Here is a 12,419-nt window from a genome sequence, read left to right on the forward strand (position 1 = left end):
GTGGGAGTTGATTGGGGTGCAGAGTGGTTTATCTCAGCCAACGTACCAATAACAAAATCATACTTAATGTGCGTTGTCAGACTATGATACTGTGTAAAAACGTTGAAAATATAAATGCTTGTATAGAATGCAGTTTAATACATAAAACGCATTGAAAGAATAAAATTTTGTTTGTAATCTCATTGTAAATGTTACCTTTCTCTTGGCAAATATAATTCAATTTTGTTGTACAGTCTTCCATTGTGAGTTTCCAAAAATTCAAAATTTTCAAGTATTCATAAGCTCCGCAAACTAAACTTCTTTCTGGAATGTCTGAATATCAAAAAGGTAGCGTGTCTATATAAGTACAACAATCTTAACTTGATTGTCTTCCAAGGTGAATAAATATGTACATTCAAAAATCGTTACGCGATTTGTAAATGAAACACCAAATCTATATTCCGGTTTACATCATGATATTGGATCCCATCAAAACGCTACCAATCACTTTTGAAAGTTGGAACTAAAACTTGTTTGAAATCAAACAGAAATTATTAAACTAAGGCGCAGTAAGGCAACATAACCAAAAAAAAAAAAAAAAAATGTAATGAATATTTTTTAACGTTTACGGTTGTTACTAAAGGCCATGATTGTAGGTGAATCTATATCATATTATTATGTATACAGCAAATATTGGCCCAGTATGTATACATGATACATAATGTTATATTAAGTCTTTTAAAACGTTTTTTTCCCATTTATTTTCAGCAAAATTTCTATTAATGGAAAAACAACAATATAATAATTGATCAAACGGTAATGTTTTACCTTTTTCATACAATATACATTCCCCAGGTATGCACAGACCATTTTTATCATCATCACAAGCCACTGCAGTCGTTAAATCAGGATCTTCTTTTGGGTCGTCGTTCTCACAAAAACAAGAATTAGGCTATTGAAACATAAAGACATAAACATAAAGATATGACTAAAGACATAAAATGATAGCACAGTGGCCTCTTTTTCTAGTGATGTTGCGAATTATCACTTGTATAGATGTAAAGAGTAATCACGGGAACCAAGGTTATAGCGGTAATCAAAATAATATAATCCAGGGACAAAGAGCAGATGTGGAAAATAGACATACACAACAAAAAACATGAAGTAAATAAAATAATACATACAAAGTAACAAAAGTAAATGAGCAACTCGGACTCCACTAAAAACTGGGAGCATGGACCAAGTGCACCGGTAGGGTAAGCGTCCTCTGCGTTTCTGAAAACACCCGCCGAGTTGCTCATAAAAAGTCAAGTCCGGGGTAGACAAACGAGGGAAGGAAAACCATGACCCGTTGAATAAATCAGTTTACATGGTGCTGATGGATACACCATAAAGATCCACGAGTTCATGATGACGACCATAAAACTTCTGTAGTGATGACTTCAATCTTGTAGCAACATAACCCTGTTCCAGAAACCTATTTGTTAGAGTTCTAGCGCAATACAAAAAGTCTGCGTAGTTTCGGCAAGCTCTGGCATGACGTATGATATGCAGTGCATTTCCCTTTGAAGGGTTTTGATATTTGACCAAATAATTACACACATTAATTTCAGTCATTCTTTTAACATTGGTGACTCAGCATTGTAAAATTTGTTGAATTTTAAACTTTGAAAACTGAAACCTGGCTCATTTCAAATGTATTTTGAAAATATTAAAATTGTACACCCATTGAATAAGGATTTTTTTTTTATCAATATATAAAATGCGTGATCAGCATACGCCTTAAAAAAGTGTACCTTTTGGTGCAGCAACAATCCTTCTATTGTGCTATTCGATAGCAAATTATGCAAGTAAAACATCATATAAGTATTGGTTAAAATTTGTTACATTGTGATAGAAGAACTTTACTACAGTCATCTAGTGTTATAATGTACATTGTACTTACATTGTGATAGATGAACTTTGTGTCGCATTCTTTAGTACAGTCATCTAGTGTTATTTTATCAGGTCGATTCTCTTCACACCTTTTTCTAGAGCCTTCATATTGAACAAAAGTCAATCAGAATTATTCAGATAAAAAAACATGCAGTAGTATATCATATATAGTAGGCATTCCTTTTGTAAAGCCCTACGTGGCATCTGATGTTTACAATATCGGAAAAAATACCAAAGCGTCAATTATAGAAAACAATCATATACAAAAAAAAATACAAGTTCAACACCTGAACGTGATACAGGAAACAGATACGAGACAAATATTTTGCGATCGAGAAAAAAATACCAATACCTTTAAAAACTTAAAAAGATAACTACAATAATACTAAAGCACTAGAAATAAAACCTCCGCCCCCTTAAAAAAACAATAATGACACTGCATGAGTATTCAGGAAGAATAAGCGTGTCCTGTTCCGCAATACATCACTGTAGTTATTAAATGTCAATTTCAGTGGGTTATCAATCTGGTAAGACTTGAAATATAATTAAATATATCTAGTCTCATCCGTGAGATAGAAGCGTCATGTCGGTGAATCAAATTGTGGTAACTTCTTTAGTGATTATGAAGATTTATAACAAAATTACCGAACTGATAAAATCTAGGCAATAGTTTAAAGAAATAGTTAAAAAAGGAAAGTCCGTATAACAAAGCAATATCAATGTAACTTCAGTTTGCCATGTGGTAGTGTGATGTACCATGTAGAAAATGCAAAAGTTTGTATGTGTATAATATCATAAAAAAATAGGTTACTATAAAGACACTCCAGTTCGTTTTTGGAATGTTTTAGAATGAACGTCTGATTCACGATAGATTAGGCCTTACTACTAAAATGCTGTAAGTTAAGTACAAAGGGCTTTCATCAATGTTTAGTTACACATTTGGCACACCCAGTAATATGCCTCTGTTTATAAGAACTTTTGTGAAGTTTTGGCAACAAATATAGAGTCATAAAATCATCACTTAAAGTAATACCGAGGTACGTTATTAACATACATAGTGCTAAGTAAATATGATGGTTTGCCCAATAATTTTTTTAGCTAAATCCTACATATATCGTAAGGCTAATGATCCATTTTGAATGAATTTACACACAAAACACTGAAATATGTGGGATGTTCAATAAGAAGTTGTTGTTTTCTGTAATTCGTCATCCGTTTTGAAGGCTAGATGGTTCCAATTTAAATGGTCGTCATCATCATAATTCAGTCGTTCTCCTTGCCTTCGCTTACTTATTCGACATTCTTCCTTATTAAAATTCCGGAGATCAACGTTGACTGAAGTGAACATAAAATCAAGAAGTTAACTTGTAGCACAAAAGGATTAAACATAGTATGGGTTGCCTTTCGGGCAAGAGACACGTTTCAACATAATACAGACATCATAATTCAAAAACAGACAATACATAAAAACATACATAAATTCAAAACTAAACCTAAAGGGCGTGCCGATTTCTTCTCGTGTTACTTATTAGTGACAGGAAGTGACAAGAAACATAGTATCAAATTGATATTTTTAAACAAATGGCGAAACCAAAACAAAAATAATCGCAATAGTTACATTAAATAAAAGAATGTGAACAAAGGAGAAGATATAGCGACAAGTTTAAGAGACAATAAGATAGAAATCAAATGTTTAAACTTCTGCCACATTGTGAGTAGTTTATGTTTAATGATTAGGAGGAATCCTTGAGGCACAACCCATCTTATGACCATCTTATGACAACCCTTTGTCTTTAATCGTGTTTTCGAATCTATTTCAACTCATCATATGTCTACTATTTTTTCCCTTTTATTTTATGAAGGGAGAAACGGATTCAAACTGCTTACATTGTATCATGTACAGTCAAACCTCTGTAGATCGGACTCCAAGGGACCATTGAAATGTGTTCTAATATTTTGATTATGATCTTAAATATTTGATGTTAATGCTGCTGATGAGAGGTTACTACTTTAAATATGTGTACAGCATATCGATATTTACAATATATAAAACTGGTATTTTTTGTATTTAAGAACCACTGGGTCGATGTCGCTGCTGGTGGACCTGAGGACCCAGAAGGTATTCATCAACCCATTAGTCAGACTTGTCGGACCCCGAATTATATCATATTTTATCTAGCCTATTAATGATATCTTGCAGTATTCCAAATTTTGAAAATACGTAAAACCTTGAGGCTTCATTCCTTGCATTGCTTGTGGTAGAACCTCTCGGTGATGGATTTGGCTTCGTCTTTCGACAGTTTTGGTTTTGAGTACTTCTTGTATACTACTAATATTTTGATTATGATCTTCTTAAATATTTAATTGTAATGCTGCTGATGAGAGGTCACCTATTGAAACACGTGCACAGCATATCGAATTTATTATATATAAAACTGGTATTGTTTGTATTCGAGTAATCGGGAGTTCGAGAAATTAAACTTTTTATATGTATTTCCCTATTTGTTTCGTTGCCATTTCAAGTTCGACCTTGAAAATCAGTTCAAAAGATCTGAGTCCCTTGTAACAACAAAAATAAAGAAACTGATGATACACAAATGAACATACGAAGGACCACTAGCCGCTAACTGACACACCAGCTCCAAACCAGTTTTAACTAAAAAGTTCTTTCGTATGTAATATCAAACCTCATTTTCCCATGCGGGGTTAAGAACCACGGTACATCATAAATCATACAATAAGGATACAACCCGTGTCATGAGGAAAACTGCTTTTGTCCGTTAATTTCTATGTAACGAGCAAATGGGCGAATCATAGGATCTTTTCTTAAGGGTTACTTGAGATTTATATGGAAACACCAAAACGACTATTATAAATTATTCATTGGATTTGGCCCAAAAGTTTCTTTTTATTTGAAATTGGAAATATTATTAATAATACTTATGATACACACAAAATCTGAAGCACTTGTAATATGAATTAACACAAATCTCCTGCTGGTACCAGAATACTCTATCCTCTATCCTACATAGCAACACCTAGATGTCCTGTACTACCATACATCATGTACTAAGTTACAGCCCTAGTTTAATCCTACGAGGAGGAATTATCCGCCCAGCGAAAGCTATATTTTTATATAGCCTAGCTGGCCGAGTCGTCTAGGGCGTTGGACTTTGTGCAGGCGGTGTTGCTATAGATATCACACATTTTTTCCCGTGGAGAGAACGACAAAACAATTACTTCGCAATTTTTACGGCTCTTTCATCGTTGGGAAATTTTTCAAACCCTAACATATATAGATGTGTGTGCGTGTGTATGTGTGTGTGTGTGTGTTATTTTCCGTCAATCAAATGGTAATTGTGGCCTTGTAAAAATTATATCATACGGCATCTTAAGACATTTGCTTCTTCACTAAAGCGACTACATTTAAGATTTTCTATCATATCAATATACTCACAAATCGAGATAAAGACACTACACGCATTGGTGGGTGTGTACTGAACAACTTTCAGATCAATTTCCAGGAAAACATACGACAAACGCGACGCTTTTTGATTTACAATTGTCAATTATTTATTTATCTTTGACAAAATTTCCTAGTTCATAAGTTATGCCAGAGCCTGTCAAAGCAACCCGTACTTTTTTTTTTTATCAAACTTAACTTCTTAAAAGTACTTTTTACAACTAAGTTATGTTGCCACAACAATCTGGTTTACTTCAAGCATTCTACGGTTAACATCTTGAACTTGTTAATCTTTATGGTAAGGTCACCTCGACCATTAAATCGACTTTTTTACCATGTTTCTGGAGAAGCAGAGAACTATTTTCATAAACGATGCATCCGGTCTATATCCTAGTTTTTTGTCTAGACCAGGTTGCTCATTTATTCTAGTTAATTTGTGTTACTTTTGTCTGTTTCATATTCTTGCTTTACTCATATTTCGGATATTAATTTCTTCTTTTTAACAATATCTTATGTCTTCCCTCATACAACATTTGTACACAAAACCTACCTAAAGGGTTTAACTTCCGCTGAAATGTTACCCTAGCACCGATCCAAAAAGTTTTTTCTGTAGTGAAATTAAATGTGATGTTACTTCTCATTTTCCCACTTAAGCCAGTTCCAAGCAGTTTACAGTCTGGAGGAATGTCACTATATGTTGTAGTAGTGTTTGTCAGAAACACGTCATAATCTGTATTTTCTACAATAACAAAAAAAATATCAGTAATATTCTTTCATTTTCTTAATCAGTTCATTGTTATATACCTTACATTTGTATGTTTATTGGTTTTATAATCATACCATTATGACCGTAAGTACAAAATATAAAAGGAATAGGTATGGTGTATATGTCAATAGGACAAAACCAGTATGAAAATGTCAGCCCAAGGCCAACCATTGGTCTTCAGTGAAGGACGAGGAAACCCTAATATCACAGGACAAACTGAAGCTGGCCCAAAAACATCATAATACTCAGGTACAGCGAAAGTGGTGCCCTATATAATCAAGTAACATAAAAAAACAAAATAAAGGGGAATACGAAACAAGACATACAGAGGCCAGCAATTCCTGACTTGGGACAGTCGCAAAAATGCGGCGGGTTTAAAGTTTTTAAGCGTGATCACAACTCCCCCTTTAAAATCTGGCAACCGTGGAAAAATTTTACGCAATTAACCAAACCTTAAACTTAGGTCAAATAGGTCTGAGTTTGATTTATAAAAGTGTACAATCTAACCACTAGAAGTTAACTGTCATGTCAGATCCAGACTTCTGTAGCGTGTTTGATTTCTTACAATTAGGCCTGTAGAGCATGATCATATTGCTACAATTTTATATCATCACTATAGAAGTTTTATGGTCTTCATCATGAACTCGTAGATCGTTACGGTGTATCCATCTGCACCATGAGAACTGATTTGTTCACCGTACTACAGTTTTCATGGCTATTTCGTCTACCCTGGAATTGACATTGTATGAGCACCTTCGCAGGTGTTTTAGAAAAGCAGAGAACGCTTACCCTATCGTTGCACCTGGTTAATGCTCCCAGTTTGTGGTGCAGTCTGAGTTTTTCATTTACCTTTTTCATTTGTACATATTAATTTGGTTATTTTATGTTCTTTATTATGGTTTCAAACTTTATTTCAGCTTGAAGATTTGAGGAATAACCTGCGGAAGTATCATCTATTATCACTAGTTCGCGGAATATATCTGCAATTAAGCGTAAGATTTATACAAGAATGCTTTATACTATCAGAAGTTGTGCTATTATCAGAAAAGCTACCGTCATAAAGCTGACGTGGAAATGCATTGGCTACTAGCCACCTCGCGAAGTCCATTTTATGATTTGATCATTCTTAAACGTCCAATACAGTTGTATAAGTTGTATTAACTTAGTTCCATAGACAGTTACGTTGTGTATTTTAGAAACGCCCGCCGAGTTGCTCATAAAAAGTCCAGTCCGGGGTAGACAAACGAAGAAAGGAAAACTATAACCCGTTGAATAAATCAGTTTTCATGATGCAGATTGATACACCATATCGATCCACGAATTCACCATCGTAAAATTCTGTAGTGATGACTTCAATCTTGTAGCAACATAACCCTGTTCCAAAACCTATTTGTTAAAGTCCTAGCGCGATACAAAAAGTCTGCGTAGTTTGGGCAAGCTCTTGTATAACGTATGAGTTTTGATAAGAACACTCCGTACGCAGGTGTTGAAGGGATGAAAGGAAAGGTGACAATTCTGAATGAAAAGTGATTACGTTTGTCTTAAAGTTTGGTCAATAGTTTTCCTTTACCACAGATTCCTAAGTGTAGGTCAAGATACGAGGCTGACTTTACAGTGTCTGTAGTATCCTGTATCTCAAGTTCTTTGGGGTAGATGCGATGTATCAAATCCCCGAAATTAGGAATGTTTTAAGATAATACTACATCTATTTAGCGGAAACTGAGATTAAAGGATCTAGCCAAACGATATTCTTTCTTTCTGATCAGATCAGCTATAAAGTCAGCTTCACAAGAGTGAAGGGATAGGTCAGCATGTAAAGGAGCACAATTTATTCCCATTGAATGCCGACCGTTTGTTGAAAAACACGTCCACCACACTGGGCACATATGTTGTCAATTAAATATTTCAGCATTTTGTAAACACCGTAAACACCTGTCTACCTACGTTATAGCTTTACTACATGCTTATATGATACAAGCTTGATAAAATAATTGTTTCATTTTTTTTTTTTTTTTTTTTTGTAACTTTTTGTAACTTTATTAAGTATCATCATATATTTAGATTAAAATATTTTTTGCAAATCCGTTTTAAGTGATGGTTCTTTACCCTATATCACAGACCCTATACCACACCGCGTATACCTTATATTACACCATACACTAATTTATACACCCTTTATCGCACAACTACTTTGAACACTGAACGTGTAGCAAAGTATGAACATGACATTTTAAAATCTGTATCAGATTCCGTATCAACTTTTCGTTCAATCCCAACGTCGGTGGCCTTTTGAGTTACAAAGGAGTATTGTGTTTGTTTGGAATTTTATACACAGTTTTTTTATGTAATATGCAGTATTTATTACTTTTTTTTTACATTGTCTTCTTATCAAAACAAAACCAGTGTACAATTCGTGTTAGTATAGCCACCCTGGTTACATTTAGGAAAAGTTGTCATATTTATCAAATGGTCTTTTGAAATATCTGGCTCTCAATTCATTTCTTAACTGATTAAATAGGATTAAATAGACTAACTGGACATATTCAGATATGATCAATGTACTAAATTTTAGTTGACAATATTTATACTCATTTACTGTATATACACAGATTGCTTGTATTCCAATGGGGCTAATTGTGCTCCTCTCGTAGCCGATTTGTTCCTCCACTGTTATAAATCACATGGCTTAACTATTTGGAGATCCTTCAAAGCGAATTTGATAATTCTTCTGTTATAAATCTTGCTGACATCTTAACCATGAATAATCGTAACTATGTTCAAGATATCTACCGCCCCGTGCGGCCCGGGTGTCAAACGAATAGACCCGAGCGGCGCCAAGCTTGTCGTAAAATCCGATTAGTGCTCAGAACCCTAGGGCACTTTACCCACAGTGCAACTGGGTAGTGTGCCCCAGTTGGTGGAATGGGGTACCCTTGGCATGTGATATGCTGGGGTCGTCAGGTCATAATACGGAAAACCTGACCGCAAACCAAAGTGGTGCAATGTGGTGAGAAAGATGCAACGTTCCTCGCACGTTATAGAATCCTGTTGAATTCTACCGGAGTAAAAACCATTGGGCTCCGCCAAAGAAGTCTATATTGCCCGACCCTACCCACCTCTCCCTATTTCCAGCAGCAATCATATTTTGTCGTCACTATTATCCTTGTGTCCCATCCCATTTTTCATTTCATCATCATTTCATTTTCATTTCATCATCCATTTCATATCATTGTCTATTCTTGGAACTTTGTTTCAAAAATAGTTATTCGGTCCCTTATTGCAACCTTATAAAAACAAGTCATTTTTAAGGACTACACTACATCTAAACTTACATATCTAGTACTTGACGTTACTACTCCAAATCCAGTGTACTAGTATTGTAGTAACCGATTATTTCTTATGCAGGTAATTTGGATGGTATTGTCATTTATCCGACGCAGTCGGTATTGAGTTCGCTTTGACATCACGTGACATCCATGATGTTTAACCATTATGATAGCAACCGTAAAGTTCTAGGCTCAATTAAGGGTATTGGTATCCGGAATATTTTCAATCACGTTTATTGTTTGACTAATGAATAATCTTTCACATATTGAATAATTGGAAATAGCTTAACTGAAATACGAAATATAGCACAGTGGTCAAACAGTTCACCAAATAATCTCTTATCGGATTTGGAATAAAAAAAAAAGCGAGAAAATGCGTCGGATATATTTTTTAAAAGATAATATTTGCTTAATATGACCTCAGCTATCTTATTTTAACTGTGAACATTCTTTAATTGGAAATCCATTTTTTCCTTGTGTTGTATGTTGAGATATTCCATAAAGGAAAATTGGACATATTACTGAGTGAATTGTATGATGTTTTATTTTGTTTCAGCTCATTTTTATCTTACATTAAAAGGATTGGTTAAGGCCTTAAAAAAGTAATTTAACACCTCCGCAAAATGCGACCATCCACAATAAGGAGATGTTGGTCATTAATAAGCCTTCGTGTCGTTATTTGACTTTTTAGCATATTTCACCATATATGTTACCTTTAGATTTGACGTTTAACCGGATTGACTGCACACCGAACATTACATTTTGCAGACGCATTAAGTAACTACGTTGACTGTAAGTCAAATTGGCTAAGTCATAGAACTCACTACGATTCTCTATTACATTTTTTTATCGCATCGCTATCCTGATTTATCCGATATATAAAACCTCAACATACGACTAGATTTAGGCAGAAAGAAATTATCCACTCTTTTTTACAATGATAATATTGTTTAACGTAATTCTATTAAAATATCATACACATGTCTATGGGTGTTTTTTGCTTGTATGAGAACGGAAGTTTACATTAAAAGATGAAATGATCGATAAGCATTGAATTTATGTGATATAACCCAGTTTCCAATAAAAACACAGCGGCTCCTTATAATTGGCTATATATAGGTCATATATATATTATCAGGACCCCGATATCTATATATAGCCATTGCAAGTTGTTTAATCTGGCTCCGAGTAATTTAAAACAAGCGGGTCATCACGGTCACGAACGAGTAAGCACTCATATCAAGGAAACCAAGATTTTAGCGGAAGTCACCCGATTTAAGAACATATGGCGTTAGTGCAGTTTCGGATGTTTAAAGTAAGCCAAGATCAGTGACAGAGAATATTTGACGGTTAGCGACTTTGAAGACTTTGATTATAATACTTCTGTTCTCATATTCTTTTTTTTTCTTTTCTGTCATTACGTTAAAGATGTTCTATTAACAATCCGTGATTATATCATTGTTTCTCTATAAAATGATTTAAATATGAGCTGTCTAAAGGGCCGGATGTTTGATACATTATACTTACTCGATGTAACATAGTTATCATCTATGTTAACACAAGTCACTAAATTTATTAAAATAATTAATTACTTACTTACTTACCACAGATGGTTGGTATTAAAGAGCTCTGTATTTTTTTCTTGACAAAAGAGGGTACACTCTTAAGAAAAATCAAAATTAGCCAATACTCTATTAAGAAAGTAAAAGCTATAAATGTCAGAAAGATACTGATATATGCATAATTGAAAACTATCAAGGTTGGCCGTCAGCCAACTGATACTGATATATGCATAATTGAAAACTATTAAGGTTGGCCGTCAGCCAACAGATACTGATATATGCATATTGGAATCACAGTAATGTCATAATTTTTGTCAAGGAAGTCTATTTATAGACTGAACTTGACTTAGAGATCGTCGGCAACCAAAGTACGTAACCAGGGTAGACACTTCTACATATAACTAAAATAACCTTATAAGTGGTGGTATTTCCGTTTTCACACTTTCCTTTTTCGTATCGTTTTATAAGACTTAATTTGACCCAAAAATGCTTTATAATTGAAAATTAAACAAGTTGAGGCAAGTTTTGATTTGGTCACTGATATCATAATTCAGTTTGTATTGTATTCTAAAACATGGACGAGAATGTAGTATCACGAATACTTCCTAGACATAAAGTATTAACACATAAATATAGTTTTGGAAGACGACACTAATGAAGTACATTTGTACACTTTTGCAACATATTACTAGTTTTATGTAAAGTGTTATAACTTTTCGCTCGGCATATAGTTAATAAGATATTGCTTAAGCATTGCGGAATGCAAATAATTATATTTAGTGTGTATCTTTATGAAACTGTTCAATTAGTTTAATTTGTTATATTAGTGGAATAATACAATGAGGAATGGCCTACCTATTTCCACAGATTCTATCACATAAGTCCACATCATTACAAAAAGTATTGAAATAAAAATCATATTTTCAATATTTAAAAAAAAAAAATTCTAGTCAATGCGTGTTCAAACATGTATAAACCGGAAAACAATGGTAATGAAACATTTCCTTGTACATAAATTATACACGAACAAACGTTAATGACTGGTCAATTGAAATTGTCAATAGGAGGAAAGATCATATAATACATGGCAATATCAAGGCCAAAAAAACTATAAAGTTAGAGAGTAATCAAGGGAACCAAGGCCATAGCGGTAATCAAAAGAATGCAATCAAGGGACCTAGACCAGACATGGATAACAGACATTCACAACAAAGAACACAGAGTAACTAAAATCACACACACAAAGCATCAAAATCAAATGAGCAAATTAGAAACATCCGCATTGCCTGACTTAGTACATGTATTTCTGAAAAAAATAATGGGTTTAACCAGGTTTCCTAGCAGGCCGCTTTACCTCCGCTTACATTCTGACTAATTGTTTCCGAAAT

The 12,419-nt window shown here is 34.0% G+C and overlaps 1 protein-coding gene across 4 annotated transcripts in view; it reads right to left on the minus strand.

Annotated features, from left to right (window-relative positions):
* The window catches only part of LOC148619782 (uncharacterized), a 94,004-nt gene extending 81,999 nt beyond the window's left edge, over positions 1-12,005 (minus strand). The window contains exons 1-5 of one of the 4 annotated variants that reach the window (XM_088580044.1): positions 11,887-12,005; positions 5,928-6,116; positions 1,925-2,016; positions 808-931; positions 196-312 (exon numbers count right to left, since the gene is read on the minus strand). In XM_088580044.1, the coding sequence (XP_088436170.1) occupies positions 196-312; positions 808-931; positions 1,925-2,016; positions 5,928-6,116; positions 11,887-11,950 (586 nt within the window). In that variant the 5' untranslated portion in view covers positions 11,951-12,005. The remainder of the gene's footprint in view (positions 1-195; positions 313-807; positions 932-1,924; positions 2,017-5,927; positions 6,117-11,886) is intronic. The other 3 variants (XM_088580040.1, XM_088580042.1, XM_088580041.1) reach the window with 3 other exon arrangements.
* Positions 12,006-12,419: the final 414 nt, after the last annotated feature.

Source organism: Perna viridis, chromosome 4, assembly GCF_037379345.1.
Source record: "Perna viridis isolate PV_CMFRI_1.1 ecotype Kerala chromosome 4, ASM3737934v1, whole genome shotgun sequence".
Classification (NCBI taxonomy): Eukaryota; Metazoa; Mollusca; class Bivalvia; order Mytilida; family Mytilidae; genus Perna; species Perna viridis.